This window comes from Hesperophylax consimilis, chromosome 13, assembly GCF_061612785.1.
Source record: "Hesperophylax consimilis isolate HC1 chromosome 13, BYU_Hcon_1.0, whole genome shotgun sequence".
Taxonomy (NCBI): domain Eukaryota; kingdom Metazoa; phylum Arthropoda; class Insecta; order Trichoptera; family Limnephilidae; genus Hesperophylax; species Hesperophylax consimilis.
This window is the reverse complement of record NC_142848.1, coordinates 14,625,061-14,643,714: the sequence shown is the minus strand read 5'-3', so window position 1 is coordinate 14,643,714 and position 18,654 is coordinate 14,625,061. Positions and strand designations below refer to the sequence as shown.

Below are 18,654 nucleotides of genomic sequence, written 5' to 3'. Positions count from 1 at the left end.
GTGAGTAGTTTTATCTTTCCTGGAAAGTGGCCAAATATGAGTTACGGAGAGATAGATTCACGCTGATATTATAAGTATATTGTACTGTACAAACTAAATTTTTAATTATAATAAAATATTAAATGATATAACAGAATATTACGTGCTTTTACTCTAATCAAAATCATTATTTCAAAAGCTTAAATCGTATAAGAGTTGTTCCTCTCATTTGTATTTATGGAAAAGGACTAAGTAATTATGTAATAATGATCTGTCAAATTTTAGTCTCTAGAAGACCTGGAGGCTAAACTCATTTCCCTTCAGCAATAGCATCTGCACATTTAACATAGGTCATGAAGAAACACCTCAGATTGTTATACCCACAAGCTAAATAATTACAAAGTGGGTCAACACAGTGTCTGCTCACAGACTAACCACCTGTATTTTGGGTCTCCGTAAAATCGGCCCATTTTACCTAGGCCTTAAAGTAGCTTATTAACATGTTCCATCGGCGGCAATCCCCGTACTTGGATGTCGAATACATGACCCTTGAAATTTTACTGAGACACATACATTGCATCAAACGTGCTGCATGGTGGGATAGACTGCATAAAAAAGGCATCGAAAAGGTTGTTTTAAATTAATTAAATTATTGATAAATCTGACATAGTCCATCTCAAACCGAGGTGATAGAAAAAAAACTGAGTAAGCCAGTTGGTTGCTCCAAGTAACAGTAGATCTTTTCTTTATTTGAAATTTAAATTTAATGCATATCACTCCTTCCTATACCGCCTATATAACTGTTTAATAAGTCCTACTATAGGAATACATACTTATAATAGCTCCATTGTACCCTCTCCCCCTTTCTCATAAAAAACATATTGTAGAAGGAGAGGTTACAATGGAACTCTCAGTGGCAAAACCAACTTCGCTGCAAGCAACAGTACATTTCATCATTATTGTCACAGAAGAGCAATATGTACTGCTGTAACCACCACTATTTACAAGCATACTTTTTTTATAATCCATTTCATAGGAATCTTTCACTGCATCAATCGATCTGGGTTTAGTAGCGCTAGCAAGATTACCACATATACATAATACTGTATACCTACATAAATTTCACTCAGTTCTAAATTAATTATTTGGCTGTTACAGCAGTATCGCCTATCAATAAAATTATCTGTCTTTCAATTCAGTCGGTAACCGAATAAAATGGAAGAATTACAAAACAGAACAAGCTAAAATATTAGGTTAGGTCAGGTTAGGTATTTTCTTTTATCTTAACTTTTCGTGTGTTCTTCTATGTTCTGTTTGGTTACTGTTTCGAGTTAGAAAATAATACACGGCTTTAGTGTAGATAAATGTTAGAGGTTGTAGACTTATCTGACAGATTTCAGTAGTTTAGGGTTTGCCCTTCCATGTTCAGAATCGAGGTGGTTTAGAATTTAGGTTCTTAGTGACAGAGCATAATAGAGACGACGTTATCCTCCAAGCCGTCCCATACACTCTCACTGATTATAAGAGTTTTTAGTCTAAATAAAGACAATGTGTATAGTTGCGAAGGTGTTAATTATTTACAAGAACCATTCACAACAGTTACTGTTCTGTTTTTTTATGGAACTATATCAATCAGTCCTGCTCGGTGTTGGGGCGCTTCCTCTTGAGGTGCTCCTGCAGCATGAGAGCGGGGCGCAGGGGGCGCGAGGAGCGGGTGCACCAGAAATCCAGGGCGCCCCCGGCCAGCTGCCCCTCCCCGAGCAGGGCACGCTCCAAACGCTCCAGCCGAGAGGAGGCTACGGGATCCGGCTGGGAGTTCTGGCTCAGATCCATTATGTGGCGGAAACGACTTCGGAATGTCTGGAATTGATAGGATTTTGCATTTTATACTATTAATTATTTAATAAAAAAAAAAATATTATTACATTTAGAAAACGTGTTTCCTTACTGGGGTACCCCATGCTAAGGTGTACATGGTTTTTACATATAAATTAGTGCATTGAATTATGTAAATATAACATAATATTTCTTTTTAATATTACTTTGCTTTATAATTATGTGCTTATGATACTTCGCTTATATGACTATAGTGGTGGACAGTAAAATATAATAGGCAAGAAGAGATGATCTGTAGACCGGTAGATAGGATGCAGTTGGAATGATTCACAAAGCGGAGATACTGACTTACTCACTTTTTAGAATTTACATTATGAATATTAGTAAATTGCAAAAAGTGGAAACATATTATCTGAAAGAGTAAATATTGTAATTTGATGGAAATGGCATCCAGGGCAGTACTCGTAAGACACAGTATGGTTAAATTATTTTCATGAGAAGGGTTTAAACTGTGTACATACAGTATATGCGAAAAATTCCTGAGAACCTTGCATTTGCAGAAAATTTTAGCTATCTACATAATTTGATAATAAAACTAATAAATTAAGTAGCTTTAATCTGCCTTACCCTTTGAGTAAGTACAAATTCATTCAGATAAGGTTGGATCTTAACTGTTGAAGTGCCGACGAGCGTCATCGCGCGCGTGCGCGTACTAACTAAATTTGCACGAGCGCGACAGCGCTCGCGAAGTCAGTTGCTGTTTAGCGCGCAGTAGGGGAGGTCGCTCGCACGCATCGCTAATTTTTTATCTTTCTACGTGTTACATAAGTTCAAATTATAATATTATTAGTAATCACAATATAAAAAGGATTTAGAAAAAGACAATTTTTAACCCAAAATGTAGGAATACGAAAATAGGTCGAGTGAAAATGAAAAAAAAGTGATAGTGGGAGTGACATTGTGGTGCAGTAACACTGGTGCAGCAGCAAGGATTACAGCGCTGTGAAGAGGAGCAACTTGATTTGTGCCTGCTGTAGGAAGGGGCTCCATGGAGTCTGTGCGGGAAAGCACACATGTTAGCTTTTATATTCCAGTTTTTGTTATAATTTTTGTTCACAATATATATTTCCATAATTTTCTTTGTATTTTATTATCCTTGTACAAGTTTTTATTAAGAAAACGCCGAAAAAAATCTTAAAATTGGTCAATTTTTTGGAAAAGAAACAGTTTTTTTTTGAGACAAGGGTAAATGACATCACAAACAAAAGTTTCGTTTGGTATTTTTAAGTATATATGAGTAAAAAACAATGGCACTAAAAGGGTTAAACTGCTATTCAATTTTTTCTTCATCTACAAAAGTGCATTATTGTATTGAATTATTTTTAAAAGAGGAAACTTATTTCGTATATATGTTTTCTAAAACAATTAATACAACTTACCGTAACCAATGAATTGCCAACGTCTCCTTTAGGATCTAAGACTGCCAGGTAGCACCCAAAGTCATAATAGAACATTCCCAATTTGTGGAGATCAACCGCAGAGGCATCAGCTTTCAGGATCTCCCGGTAGGCCTCCTTGTAGACCTTGGGAACCTCGATAGTCACCAACGGGGGTCGCTTGGAGCTCAGGGCGTCCGCCAGCCAAAATGGAAGCTCAAGAACTGTCCCGGCAGTCAGGTTTTCATTATCCGACGAAGGGTCCAAAAATCCTTAAAATGAGATTAGTTTTTAAAAGCAGCTAATGTTAGATGATTTGTAAGAATGCGCCAAAATTATATTTTTATTGTTATAGGGTTAAGCTTGCGTAAGAAACTTCCAAAGAAACCAAGCTTTAACGTTTATTTTAATATATTAGAGTAGTCTGGTTGATTAGATCGATACACTGTATTAACTCTTTAAGTGCGGTATTCAGATATATATCAGAATGTCGCACTCAGGGGTATAAAGTGTCATGCCGATCATATATATTGGATTATGCTCCTTGAGTGCGGCATATCGTTATAAAGGCTGAGCCATAGAAAACGTCTTGTGTTAACTACCAGTATGAAATATGATCAACGCACGGGAAACATGTGTCCCTGTCACCTGCTTATTCGACATTGTAAATATTGGCAATTACTTTATTTTATTTAGCATGATTTTGTCCAAACATAATGAGAAACAGTGTTATGAAAACAATAAATATAATTACTTTACTTTTCCATTAATTATTGACACTTCTCATGAAACTATGACAAAAGCAATGAACGCATGAAGAGTTTTTTTGTTTAAAGAAATTTAGAAAAGCATTTTTCTATACACCCTACTATAAATTTAACTGTCACTTTTAAAACTTATACATAACTATTGATACTGACACAGTCCACTTTAGTAATTGATAAACTTAAAATAACAATGGTTTCAATGACGAAACAAAATACATTATGATTTGCACAGAGAAGAAATGATGATGTTTATAACCTTAAAAAATAAAACTGAAATAGTTCTGGGTAAACTTGTTGAATTCCGCTGCATGCCAAGGCTCTACAAAAAAACAACACTTGATTTCAACTTAAATATCTAATGAAGACAACTATTTACGTCGGGGGTTTTAGTAAATATGCAACAACAAAAAATGGTTTTTAGGGTTTAGTTCGGGTTATTTTAATAATTTTGCGTATTCCCCAAGCTTCAAACATAACTTTTATTGAGAAAAAATGGAACTTTAATGCATCTTTTACCATCTCCCACCACATAAATAGTTATTTCTTGTACTAATTAAGTTGAATACAGGTGTCATTTATATATTTTTTGCGTATTAAGCGTGCAGCGGAAATCTGTTTTGAAAAACATACCCATTCTAGGAAGTTCGTTGATGAATTTACAAGAAACTCTTTCATTTGTAGCCAGAATATCCTCGATAGCCAAATAATGAGGGGTGTAGCTATTTTGTAGGGACATTTTCTGACGATTGTTATGTTCGGTAACTGTGTATATTCTATTATCAAATACAATAAAACGTCTTATTTGTTATATCAGAGTCATACAAATACAGAAATATTATTAAACTAAGCTAATATTAGATACGGAGAAAATAAGATAGAGACTACTGAAATTAATTCTAAACAAACTGAAATCAACAATGATTTGACAGCAGAAAGCATAGATAAACCAGAAAGTAAACCAGAGATTTCCCGCGCTGTCACAAGGTTCGAAATTTCAAATAATCGAGTATTGGTTTACTGTAGTGATGGGCAAGATTAAAACATTTACAAGATCGAAATACTTTAATCGAAAGATCAAAAGAATCGAATGATTAATCGATTTAATCACAGTAGCTGCGGACAGAGACAGCAAAATATGGTACTTTCATAAGGCAAAAATTTTGATAGGTAAGTACTTCATTTGCAATAAATGGACAAAACCAATCTTTTCGTACTGGCAATGATATGTTTATTGTTTACTTTTTAGCATTTTAGGTTGCCTAACTATCTAACTATTATTGATTTGCCCGGAGAATGGTTTATTTGTTTGCCCGTTTTATTTTAATACTTATACTTCCGTGAAGTAATTCTTCGATATTTATTTAATATTTCATCCCCACGGACATTAAACCAAAATCGAATTTATAAATCGGGTCGGTTGGGTTTTTCAAAACAATTACCTACATAACCTTAAAATAAATGTCAACCTTAGCATTTTTCATATTCTTTTAGTTTTTTCATAAAAACGACGCCATAAAAATTATCAATTTATTTTTATTAATAACCTTCCCAACTTAAGTCAGAATACCATTTTTTACACGCACTAAATGTACGGGAGTCGTAAATGCCAACCATAAAATGAATTAATTGTTCAAATACTAATATTGCAAAATTTGACAATTACCAAAGAATAATTGCGCAATCCCAAATGCATATAAAATCATCTTAGTTTGTACGTAAGCTAATGTACCGTATCTGTAAATCTGAGATATTTTTGACGTATCTTGGATTTGGGAGTCGATTTTATATCGATGAATTCTGACCAATGACGTGACTGCTTTAATAACGATGAATTCTTACCAGTGACGTTGCGGCTATTATTGTTTTAGTTAGTTTTAATAACGAAAATAATTTTCAGTTTTAATTTTTTTGGGTCTCCCCAAAACGCACCAAATCCGTGGTTTGTTTGTGTTAAAAAACCAAAACCAGTCACAAAAAGCCTACTTTTTATTTCAACAGGCACTGTATTTTATATGGCGGCGTCGATAGTCGAGACGTTTTTATTCTTACTATTTATGTCAGCATATCTTCACTACTCTTATTGTACTCTAGCAAAGTGCAAAAATACATCCGTGACCGCACCTGATAAACAATTTATCAGTGTTCCAAAACCTGCATAACACTGTGTGACGCTATCCGACTAACCATTAAGAATAGTGATCCTTTACCACCTCGATCAACTGCATTTTTTTACGTGGATCTTTTGATGCAAGTACAATAGTTTAATTTAGGTGATCTGATGAATTTTTGCTACGAATTTAACTTATATTTTTTTTATTTTTTTATTTTATAAAATTTAAAAGATTACAATTTTGGTGATTTTCTCAACGACCAAACTAGGCTCATGCCCGTATTATAGTAGTCATACATGATTTATAATACAAAATAATATTTTGCAGAATAAATAATAAAACATAAGGGAAAAGAATAAAATACATATTATGGAAACCATATTAAAAATAAAAAATAAAGATAAAACTGATTAATAAAAAGATATTTCAAAGAAAATAGAAAAATATTAAAAGTAAGATTAAAATTCATGCCAAATTATTTTTTTCATTAAAACTTGTACGTACTTATCTAGAAATGTACTTGTTTACGGTAACATTGTCACACTTGAATTTAGCGATGTAAAAACATAAAATGATAGAGTTAAACTTTTTTTAAACAGTGTAGGAACTCGTGTATTCTTTAAAGAAATCTCGTGGCTCGGCCCCCTTTCAAATAGGCAATGGATGCACACGGATAGTAAAAAGGGATATACAATTAATTGACTTTGGTGTTCAATGCATTGTATATTTTAGGAACGATGAACCAGAATTGTCGTTGAGTGAATGCGGCTCTAGTTTTAGGGACCACGCATCCCAGTTTTGTTGAAAAGCGGGTGTGGTTGATGTCGTGGAGACACCAGCAGGTTATTTTTCCGTATGTAGCACAAGCTTGCCTTAGTAAGTAATGGCGAATATCTAGGACCTTAATTTTAGCAAATAGTTGGATTGAGGGGTGGGTAGTTTGGCATTTAAATATAATTCTCAACGTTAGTTTTTGTACTGTAATAACTGGATTGATAATAGATTCAGCACAGCCACCCCATCCCACAATACCATACGTTGCTACGGATTGGAAAAGCGCAAAATAGATGCTTCTTAATAGTCTCCAAGTCTAAGTCGGACATAAGAGAGCAAAATATATTATGACAGAGCTTACGGAATCTTTTTACTTGTAGTTGTAAGATTACACCTTTGTGTTTCGACTGCATATTTTCATTTAAAATTTAATGCTAGTTTCTGAAATGTTTCCTTTGTGGCACTTACACTTACCTGTTATTATGATAGAATTATTATAATCAACAAAGATAATATTTTTATACATATTACGTAAACAGATAACTATATAAATATTGTTGTGTTATAGTGCCGCTAAACTAATTTTGACACCATGCCTATATAAAATAATACCCCTATAACTATAATTAATTTTCAAAAATGTATTATAGGCGCCTAAAAGACGTTTCAATTCCGTCAACACTGTGAAACAACATCAATGAAATCTTTTAAATACACACAAATTGAAAATACAAAACCAGAATGAAATGTGATTCGTGACTTGTGACGTCAGAATTAACATGTACAGTTGTGCCAACCAAAAGGTGTATTTTCGGTTAGTAGCCGAGTGGACAAATGCGTCAGATAACCACCCGGGCTTTGCGAGTAAAAGCACTGCTAGCTTAGTCCTCCACCCAGAGGCGGATTTGCAGTCTTGGCCGCCCTAGGCCCCAGACCATGTAGCCGCCCCTTTCTCAGTACTCATCATATTGACCAGGAGTATCCAAACTTTTCAGTAAGTTCCTAGGGTCAAAACCGTTTTAATTTTCCTGCCATTATCATTCATGGTTCATGGGGTGAGATTTGTCCAGGTCTTGGCGGCGGATACGTCTGCCCACCTGCTGCGTGGCGGGCCGGATCGAGAGAGACTGGGTGAGGGAGGCCTTTTGACCTTTCCAGCCGGACTATCTTGACCCATCGCCTTGCACCGCAGTTGGAGGGATGTATTCATACGTATGTCACTCCTGGACACACTAATCCCCAGATTCCTACCCACCCACCCCTCATACACTTTCCTTTTCAGAACTTCCTATCCTTCCCTTCCTTAAAAAGACCCTCCACACAGCATCACCTAAGATGACATAGGTCGTGAGGGAAAATATTTTCCTCAAAGCCTCCTGTGTGGAATTAATGTAAAAAAATACGCTTGCTAAATTCGCTATTTCAATTACTGTATAATTGTCGATTGTCGCAGGCCGGATTGATGACATTGGCGGGCCGTTGTTTGGAGACCCCTGATATAGACTATAGACTACATAATGAATTTACTTTATTGACAACTTTTATCGAAATCGATTCAGAAATTTAGTTAACTATAATAGCTGCTAGTTTGTAATACTTTCTAAGGTTTCAAGGATTTGAATACAACATTTAAAACAGTTTTAGGTTTAATTTATTTAACTAGTTTCAGGTTTATTCTCATACAATAATATATAAGTGTTTCACAGTTACAATTAGGGTTGCCAGATACGGGCGAGCGACGGAGCATGATAGGTGTGGCGAGGGCGGCTGCAGGGCGTGGGGGCGCGCTGTGTGCTGTGTGTGAACACGCTCTTGCATATCGCTATTTCGTACGTAGAATATTTAGGTACTTAGGAAGTAATTTCTTGTTATCATCTGTGACTTTTTTGTCACGATTGGCCGCCCCTAATATCTGGCCGCCCTAGGCCCGGGCCTAGATAGGCCTAAGGGCAAATCCGCCTCTGCCTCCACCTAACCTAATCTTCATCCTAATTAGTAAGTAGGTACCGTATTTAATTGCCAACAAGCATCTGCCAAGAACAAGTCAATATATACTGACTCAAATATTGTATGGATTGCCACCTACGAATGTTTTCTATACTTGTTAGTAGTAGTAGTAATAATATAAATAATGGGTCGTTAATAATTCGATACGAACCTAGTACCTGCCCAAAGTAGGTACCCCTTTGTGTACCCAAACAAAATACATATAGCTTAACAGGTAAAGGATAAATACATATTTTTTAAATAATTTCACACAATTGCATACATTATAGAATAAACTAGTATTCATACTGAAGTATACACATGTACAATATTCATAAGATATTATTAGATATCGGGATATATAAGATGAAACATCGGAGGAGACGTGATATTATAAAGGCGTATGAGAGGATTATTTTTCTGCTGTTGATGGCAGGAAAATACGAAAATTCGCGCCGCGCCCTGCGCGCGCTTTCAGGGTGCAAGCTTGCCGCATCGAGCGGCCAGCCTCCACGACGCACGCGCCCTGTCTCTCCCAGGATATCCACAGTCACCCCTGTTTTATCCCAACGGATGCTGAACTCATCGCACCGAGTCAAAAGTTACCATTCACTTTGCGAGCGGATTTCAAGTTATTGATCAGAGAACAGAGAAGTTTTCTTAAAGTCGTTCGAATTTTCCTCTAAACACGCACATCGCGGAATAGGCTTGACGGATGTGTTCCCCTCACGATCAGAGTGCATCTCCCGTCGCCGAGAAAAAATATCTGATAAATAAAGCCACTTCGCGTTTGCTTATATTTATAAACCTAGATCTGTAAAGCAGTGGTTGAGCTTGGATAGCGACTGGATGTGTGATGTGTGACGCGGGTCCAGCCAGTGCCGTTGTGTATGTGCGTTCCGGGGCGGGATCCAAGGTTCCTCGGGGCTCTCGGTGAAGGGTGTGGGTGGTGAGTGGTAGTGGCGGGTGCGAGAAGAGGCGGCGGCAGACTCGAGGTGTGGTGCGAAGGCACGGAGGGCCGAGGCCGGGGGGTGGCAGCCGCCATCATGGGGTGCGCCTCTTCAGCGGAGGAGCGGGCCGCTATGGCCAGGAGCAAGCAGATCGAGAAGAACCTCAAGGAGGACGGCATTCAGGCGGCCAAGGACATCAAGCTGCTGCTGCTCGGTAAGAACCTCTTCGCATTATAATATCAACTACTTTCCACACGCAATGCGTTCGAGCCACGCCTGAAACCCATACAACTCACTCACTTATTTTTACAACAAAATTGTTCTTCCAATGTTGATATAGACTTGTACGTTATCCATTGTCTAACTCAAAATAGTACCTACTTATCTAGTTATCTATTCCGAGTCGTAAGTCGTAAGTTAGAACCTAACCTATTCGTAATTCGCGGGAAATTAAAGCATTATTGCGGCTGACTAAAAGTTGACTTAGTGTATTTAAATGGTAGGTATTATTTAACAAAAAGTATTACATCGTCGGTGTCCGCAGCTTTCCATTCAGTACAGGACCGGGGAGTTGATGAGCCCGCCTCACCAGGTCTATTGGAGTGGGGTCACAATTCGTAGCCTTGAGGTAATTACTCAAGAATAACGTATTTCCTAAAAAAAATTGTTCCTGTAAAACCATCACATGGATCTAAATATTTCTTTGCCCGATAAAGATTGGTAGTTACTTTTAGTATTACCCTGGTGTAATACAACCATTCAGAGTCAAAACTTTGTTTGAAATAACTGTGATCTTATTTGATGAACAGATCTGGCCTCAAGCGGTTAGAACTCTTGTGTCGTATTCACATTTAAAAAAATACCACGGTACTGAACGTAGCGAAGTCCTGTATAAACTCGACCGGTTTGCATTGTCTGTCTGTACATTTATTTGTAGATTCCGTTTCCTTTCATGGTGGTGGCCTTCATGATTCAGTAACGATAAGAAACCGTGTTTATTTGGATATTATTATTATTCATCATTAGTTTTCAATATTATGGTAGGTACATACTATATTATATTATTAAGAATTGTCATTTTTGAAGTTTCTTGGTACTAATTATATAATTCCTTATTTATAATTATAATTCCCGTTTATAATTAAGTAGGTAGATATTTAAGCACCTTCTTACAAATCTTATGATTTCGGAGGAAATGTTGGTTTTTTAATTACTAACCAACTAAGAGAAAATTAGAAACATACTTTTTTGAACGCGAGGTCTACTTTTCACAGAACAACTAGTAAGTAGATTAGGGGTAAGACCTCAGATCATAGAATATGATTGAAGGGTAAGACAAAGGTAGCCGACAATTTTTGTTGGAATTCTAATATCAGAATCAGATCCCTGGTTGAAAAAGAGGGACAGGGGCCCACACATGAGATGGGATGAGTACAGGAATCGAAAATAATGCCAACATCATTAATTCCATTTATTTTATTTTCTAAATTATGGTAAAAGCTAAATTAAAAACGACGAACACGTGAACACTCCGGAGACACAACAAAAAAATCATATGTAATATCGACCCGTAAAAACCACATTTTAAGATTTTTTTAATATCGTCATATTTACATTGGAGGACATTTAAAAAAAACATAAAATTTCCAAATTGTGCTCCTTAAATCATTTAAAATCATTTTATTTAATGGCTTAATCTTATAATTAATAGTAAAAATAATTTGTAGCAGTACGTGATTTACCTTTCGACTAAAAAAAGTTATTCAGTTTGGTTGGGTATATTGGCCTCAAATCTAAAATAAACTTTTATATGAAGAAACATAAATAAAATAACAGAACATTATAAAACTGTATAATATCAGACGCAGCAGGGAATGTTACAACTAAGTAATTTTTTATGTACATATTACACGATTCTGCAGTGTACTGTTTTTTGCATTATTATATTCTTTCCTAACGTAATATGTTGCTTTTGTTTTAGGAAAGGAGTGATAGTTAATATTAAAAACTGTACTTTCAGTCCTAACAAAATATAGAAAGAAAAAAATAAAATTAAAGTGTTTACAGAGGAAGGATAAGTATACAGAAACATGAATAATACTTTTTAAAATTACAAAATCATGTAAACAATAAAAATAGGTGTGTAATTAGCACTATTCATATGCATGATATAAAATAACTCAAAATAAACCTTGCTTGAATAGTTATATTTCATCCGTGCATAAGATGTAATTTGGTCGGTGGCCGAGTTGACATCGCGTTTGGATCCCACCCAGGCGTAGTGTGTTCAATTCATCGGCTGGCTAAGTCCTCCATCACAACACAAGCAACATTTTCAGCTTACTGTGGTGGTAGTAGGAGATTTTCAAATATTGTCAGGTTATTCGTAACCCGGGAATGTTTGTCTTTCTTTTTAAAAAAAATTATAGTTTATAATAAATAAAATCAGTTAAAAATAGTATATCTCACATTTCAACAAAGTATAGTAGGTATGCATACTTTGTTGAAATTTGAGTACGAGTATATCTGGTATTTTAACAAAGTATATTATACATTTAATATATAATTCAAACATAAAAACAAGAAAATATAATTTTTATTTAGTCATCAAAAAATCTAAAACGTTATATTGTGTAGGTAATAAAACAAAAATAGCATTAATACCTATCTCGAAACCAGAATGATAACATATTTGTTTAAATTTGTGTAGTTAGATGTTGGTTACTTAGTAGAGGTTTTCATTTGTTTTGTGTGTAATAATTTTCTTATTTCAAGTAAATTATTTTTAACCTTATCAAAAATTCATAGGCTTTCGATTGGTTAAAGCCCCAACATAATTATATCAGACAGGTACCTACTCGTATGTACCAACATTCGCCACACCAGGATGTAAGAGTTAAAAAAATGTACATTGGTTCCTAATATTTAATAGGTTCCTACATAATATTATATTGAAGGCAATCATAATAAATCGTAAGACTAAAATATTTTTTGCTGTGCCCCCTTGAAAACAAATCTTATTTTGCGTCCTCCTAGTCCAGGCATACCGAAACATACGGCCCAGTTGAAGACTTTTTGCGGCCCAAAATGAAGTGTTCAGCTTTCTATGTTTTGGATTTTGATATTCATACGACAAAAAATCGCTCTCGCAAATTTATATTATATTTTGTGAATTTAGAACTTTCTTGTTATTAGACCTCGGACTCTCGATGGGGGTTTTTGCTTAAAAAGTGCTAGGCGCATAGACGCACTAAAATTTATTTTCGCAACCAATATTTCCTACAAGGTTGCTCTAGTAGTTTTACGTGTGAACATATATGTATTTTCACCATGCATGCATTAGTTTTGTGAAACTAAATTAGATTAAACACTAGTGTCACACAACTAATTTCATCGTGTAAAACGAGATGAAAGTGGTTGTAGCGAAAACGCTGAGAGGAAGCATTTTAATACGCACTTCAAAAAAAATTATGCCGATGGGGGCCCCATGGCAAGCAACATGGCAATGGTTGCTGTGATACTGTGATTTCCGGACTCTACAAACGACTAATAAATATTGGGTATTGCTATGTTAGGTTAAACGCAACGCTCGTTGTATTCTACGTGTTCACAGATGGCGTTAATTAATTAATTATGTTTAAATACGCTTTTGCAAGGTATTGCTTTACAGTATTAAGACAAATTATTTGTTTGCGCCCTCATATACGCAATATGAATAAATAGTTTTGTCCATATAAAAACTCAATTCTATCGAGAAAGGCATACAAATACAATATTGGATTGAATCATCGGTAAAATATTGTATTTGTGTGCCTTTCTCGAAAGAATTAAGTCTTTAAACGAACAAAACTATTGATTCATATTCATATTGCGTATATACGGGCGCAAACAAATGATTTGTCTTAATATTGTAAAGCAATACCTTGCAAAAGCGTATTTAAACAAAATTAATTAATTAACGCCATCTGTGAACACGTAGAATACAACGAGCGTTGCGTTTAACCTTAAGAATTTACTCAAATTATTCGTAATCCGGTTAAAAACGGAATGATAGGATTCATAGTAAGCTTTTAGAGCTGATGTCGGAACACGTGTTCATAAAAATCCAAATATTTTCGCATTTCTTAATTATATATTATCAATGCAAATGCAGGATCATGAACACGTGTTTCGATATTTTACGAATTTACTAAAATTTTATCAGGAAACGGCCTGCAATCCCGTTCGTAACCAGATTACCAATAATGTGATGAGATTTTTTAATAAATTATCATTACTCATTTTTGTCCATGTACATTTTATTAATTTCCGACTGTTTTGTGTCGTGAAATTAATAGCAACATCATGCATGAGAGTTTTGTAATATCGTAAATTTTGTAAATCGTACACATAACTGACCTTCATACAACTCTGTGTACTAAATTTATTTTTTTAAAAAATTGTTATTTATCACAAGAGAAGTAGTCGGTTCTACGACTCGTTCTTGTAATCAACAGGTCAGCTGTGGAATTTGTTCTCTCCAACACCATGCACGGAGAAAAACGAGTATCGCTGATTTATTAAAAATATCTTCAAATTATTCGTAATCCGGTTAAAAACGGGATTTCAGGCCGTTTCCTATTAAAATTTTAGTACATTCCTAATATTAAGAACACATGTTTATGCACCTGCACCATGTCCTGATAATATGTATAATGACGAAATGAGAAATTAAGTTTTTTATGAACATTTGTTCCGACTATCAACTGTTCTCGATATTATCGTGATAATATCGACATATTTTACTAAAAGTTTAACAGGAAACAATTCATTATCATCAGATAACAAATAATTTGATTTAATTCATTATCATCAGATAACGAATAATTTGATATGATATCCGACTATCAGGGCCTCCTATGTGGAGTTGATAAAAAATAAATATATATAAATAAATATATGTAGACCTCATCTAGTCAAAACAGCCTGAAGTCAGCGGGTCGTTGTTACCATCCCTATATTGGTAAATATTGTGAGACGGAAGTTTGGGGTGAGCGGAAAATATAGAATAGAAGTTAAGTTAATAGAACTGTTAAGTTATATAGGAAAGAAGTTAAGTTAGGTTGTTAGCAAACAGGAATACATTTAGCCATTCTTGGCAACGCTACAAATCATATGTTTGGCATTTTACCTGGTGTGCGACGAATATATGTAATTATAATATAAATTATAAAACAACACGGGTAGTAGCCTAGTATGGTAGATAAAAATTGTAATGTTTAAAAATCTATAAAATAAAAGAAAAAAGTACAACATTATCAGATCGTAGTTTACTTAGCCTTCCAGATGGCATCGCGTCTGTTGGTGCAATTTTGTTAAACCCGCTGTCGAAATTAATTGATATAGATCTGGTGCATCTGTAATTTTTAGTAATTTATTACATTATTAACGCCTTGATGGGATTTTACATTATTTTTTATAAATCATACAAGATTTCAAATTATGTATGCAACAATTTATTTTCATAATTATTCTACTATTCCACAAAGTGAGCTCCAGAAGCTCGTGTTTATGGGAGGAGTAAGTATATACAAAAAGAAAATAATGGCGATGTGCAAAACATATACAAACTCTCATTAAAGAACTTCAAACGTAATTCAACATACAAATTAAACAATTAACATAATTAACACTACGAACATAATTCAATATGCACAAACTTTGAGAATGCGTATTATAACAATATCCTAAGTTAAAAAAAACAGATAGTTTAGATTAAGTAAAAAATGAACACAATTTTTGGAGAATTCTTATCAAGTCTTAAAAATATTAAAAATTCTTATTAAATAATCTCAAACGTAATTCAAGATACACAATTATAGCTAAAGTTTTTAAAAAATCGATACTATGTAGTATAGATTGAGTATTCAATATACACAAGTTTAGAGAATTGGTATTATAACAATAGAAAAAAATTAAAAGAAAAAAATATATTATGCTAGATAGTATTGATTAAGTAAACGTATACTAAGGGTACAATATATCATTTTCCAATTTCAGGGAGTTAATTTGCTTTTTAAATTGTTCATATTTCAAAGTTTCAGTTACCTTAATTTTGTTTTAGGACAATAATATTTTGTACCATTTCACACCTAAATATAAGTAGTGGTGGTGAGCCGTGGTCGTTCTAAGCATTGAAATGACTATTAGGCCCTTTGTTTTTAATCTATTGCTTATGCTATCTAAAGGGTGAATTACATACATACCATAATATACAGGGTGTCCGGAAACTCGTAGTACAAGCGGGAAACTGGTGAATCTACATCACATTTGGAGTCGATTTTGTAGTATATTTTTTTTTGATTTGAGCTTTCGTTATCGAGTAAATCGAGTTAGAAGTTGATTTTTTTTTTTATTTTTTTTTTTTTTAATCAAATTCTTATAAATTATTACTGAAGATCAAAGTACCCAACTAATTAAAACTATTTGAAAGTAAAACAAATGAAGAAACTCGGATTTGAAGCATTATTTTGAAATCACCCTTCATTTAACCCGGTGTAATCATAAAATATTTCTGCTCTGCAGGGTTAAAACATCTGTTGTTCAACCCTAAACACCAGAAAAAACTTGAACCCTAAAATAGCCGAAAAATATTTTTTTTTGGTTTTTTTTTTTTTTTGTGAAAATGCTCAAAAAAAAAACTTTATGTTTTTTTGGGTTCCCCATGTGGTGTAGATTCTCCAGTTTCCCGCTTGTACTACGAGTTTCCGGACACCGTGTATAATAAAATGGAGAAAAGAGAAAGAATAGTTTTAAAATTGCAGATGGTATAAAAATAATATATATATATATATACTCCTAAATTATAATTTAAAATATCGATATTTGATGTAAATTTGTTTCCTAGGGTATGAAAGATACAAAATAGTTGCATGTATGTGGTAGTTAGACCCGTAATTATTGTTCCAGAATAATATATTTAGCCTGGTGACTCGATTTGGTATTTTAAAGTCGATGAGGTCTATTTTCCAGGGAATGTATTTACATTTAGTAAGAATGTATAGTTTATGTGTTGAATAGGTATGTGTAGTTTTAAGATGATAAGTCGTAAAAATGTGTGCTACACACTTTAATATAATGTATTTACAGTAAGGAACTGCAGTGAAAAATATAATGGCTTAAAAATTATATATTCATATAGATCAGGGCTCCCGAAACTTTTTTGTCCAGTAGCCCACATTCCAATTATTTCGTTTTGGTTTCCCCTGTTTTCCTAATATTGATTTTTCAGACCGAAATTTTCCTAGATTTCAAAATAAGTTTGTATGTGTGAGGTATTCTCGATTGCTCAGTACTGGATTCCCCACAATATTTTCAATTCCGAGTCCACTAATTCCACACAATATTTTCAAATCCATGGAGGGAAGGAGGTGTGCCTGGCGAATATCGAAATAATTAATTCCCCACAATATTTTAGTGTGACAAACTTTTCGCCAGATGATTAGAATGTTTCGAGTTTTTTACTAGAATATTTGAGATTTTCTCATAATTTTACCTTTCCGTTAATATTTAAGAATTTCCCTAAACATCACATCACTGTTACTTTGAAACTATTCCATATAAAATCACAAAAAGTTACATGCCCACAAAATTGGCCTAAATGCCTGACTGCAGGTCGAAATGGAACCCTGGGGTTCAATAAAGACCACTTTGGGAATTACTGATATAGATCAATAAACGCTGATTCTGAATATGTAAGTTTTATTATATGTTAATATACGCATAAATCGTCTTCCACAAACGAATAAAATACCATCTCATTAAAACACACCATATAGTTGGTAAGACTGAACTGCCGATAGATCCCAACCAGTCTACGTGAGTAGTACCAAATACTCTATAATATTAATAATACATCCAACTCTAGCTGCTAGAGGCGCACGTGTAACATATTGACATTGACTTTCCTTTCAATGGGGGCAAATTTAATTTATTTAGTACTTGGTGGTGGAGTTTTGCGCTGTTTAATCTGTATTTCGATCAACATTGTGGTTAGTTGATGAAATATAATACGAGTTCGTTAAATCGTAGCAAATAAAATGTTCTTGATTACATAAAAAGTGATGTCTACAAATATGGTACTAGAAAAAACTTACAATTACAAGTAATTTATTACATTTTTTTAAATCTTTTATTTATGAGCAAAAAAATCCATTAAAATGTATAAAAGAAAACCAAGGCGCACTCACGCCGCTAGAAGGCGCTAGTGTAGCATGTTGCCATCAGAATATGTGGGAAATGTCAGAAATTGGAGGCGTTATTAATATTATAGGATATTTAGTACTACATCAAAATTTAGTAATACAAAATAACAGAAACTGATGTCGGAAAAATTATCGATGATTTAAAGGGGGGTTCCGCCCCCGGTTATGAAACATCAAATCTGGTCTTTCCTAGAACAACATAAAATTATTAATTCTAAACAGTATGGTTTCAAAAAAAACACCAGCACCCACGATGCTATTACAAAAATAACAAATTATATATATACCGCCCTAGACTCAAATGAAAAATGCATTGGAATATTTATTGACCTTTAGAAAGCATTTGATAGTATTTCACACACTAACTTTAAAAAAAATTAAATTAATTGGAATAAATGGAACGGTAACTATCCTGGATTATAAGCTTTTTGGAAAATAGACCACAGCAAGTAAAATTATTAAATGAATTAAGTGATTCCGAAAGTAATAATTTCTCGATACCACAAGGCACAGTTTTAGGACCACTATTGTTCATATTATATGTAAGTGATATATTTGAAGTTGCTAAATAC

At 34.1% G+C, this 18,654-nt stretch overlaps 2 protein-coding genes across 3 annotated transcripts in view; one reads left to right on the top strand and one right to left on the bottom strand.

Annotated features, from left to right (window-relative positions):
• Nucleotides 1-1,589: 1,589 nt before the first annotated feature.
• On the bottom strand, nucleotides 1,590-4,939 carry Psf3 (DNA replication complex GINS protein Psf3). Of its 2 annotated transcripts, XM_089638802.1 has the most exons (4): nucleotides 4,901-4,920; nucleotides 4,649-4,791; nucleotides 3,255-3,523; nucleotides 1,590-1,839 (listed from the first exon to the last, which is right to left on the bottom strand). In XM_089638802.1, the coding sequence occupies exons 2-4, from the start codon at nucleotides 4,752-4,754 to the stop codon at nucleotides 1,612-1,614; spliced, it is 603 nt and encodes a 200-aa protein (XP_089494928.1). In that variant the 5' UTR covers nucleotides 4,755-4,791; nucleotides 4,901-4,920; the 3' UTR covers nucleotides 1,590-1,611. The 2 variants fall into 2 exon arrangements, with proteins under 2 accessions (XP_089494928.1, XP_089494927.1); XM_089638801.1 differs by having other exon boundaries at nucleotides 4,649-4,939.
• Nucleotides 4,940-9,587: 4,648 nt separating this feature from the next.
• Galphao (G protein alpha o subunit) overlaps nucleotides 9,588-18,654 on the top strand; it is a 234,901-nt gene continuing 225,834 nt past the window's right edge. Inside the window, exon 1 of the mRNA XM_089638797.1 lies at nucleotides 9,588-10,053. Coding sequence (XP_089494923.1) covers nucleotides 9,936-10,053 — 118 coding nt within the window. The 5' untranslated portion in view covers nucleotides 9,588-9,935. The remainder of the gene's footprint in view (nucleotides 10,054-18,654) is intronic.

Coding starts and splice junctions, on each gene's coding strand:
- Psf3 (XM_089638801.1), bottom strand. CDS start 4,754: ATGTCCCTACAAAATAGCTACACCCCTCATTATTTGGCTATCGAGGAT. Junction 3,524..4,648: donor CAACGAACTTCCTAGAATGG/GTATGTTTTTCA, acceptor TCTCATTTTAAG/GATTTTTGGACCCTTCGTCG. Junction 1,840..3,254: donor TTGGCAATTCATTGGTTACG/GTAAGTTGTATT, acceptor TATCAATTCCAG/ACATTCCGAAGTCGTTTCCG.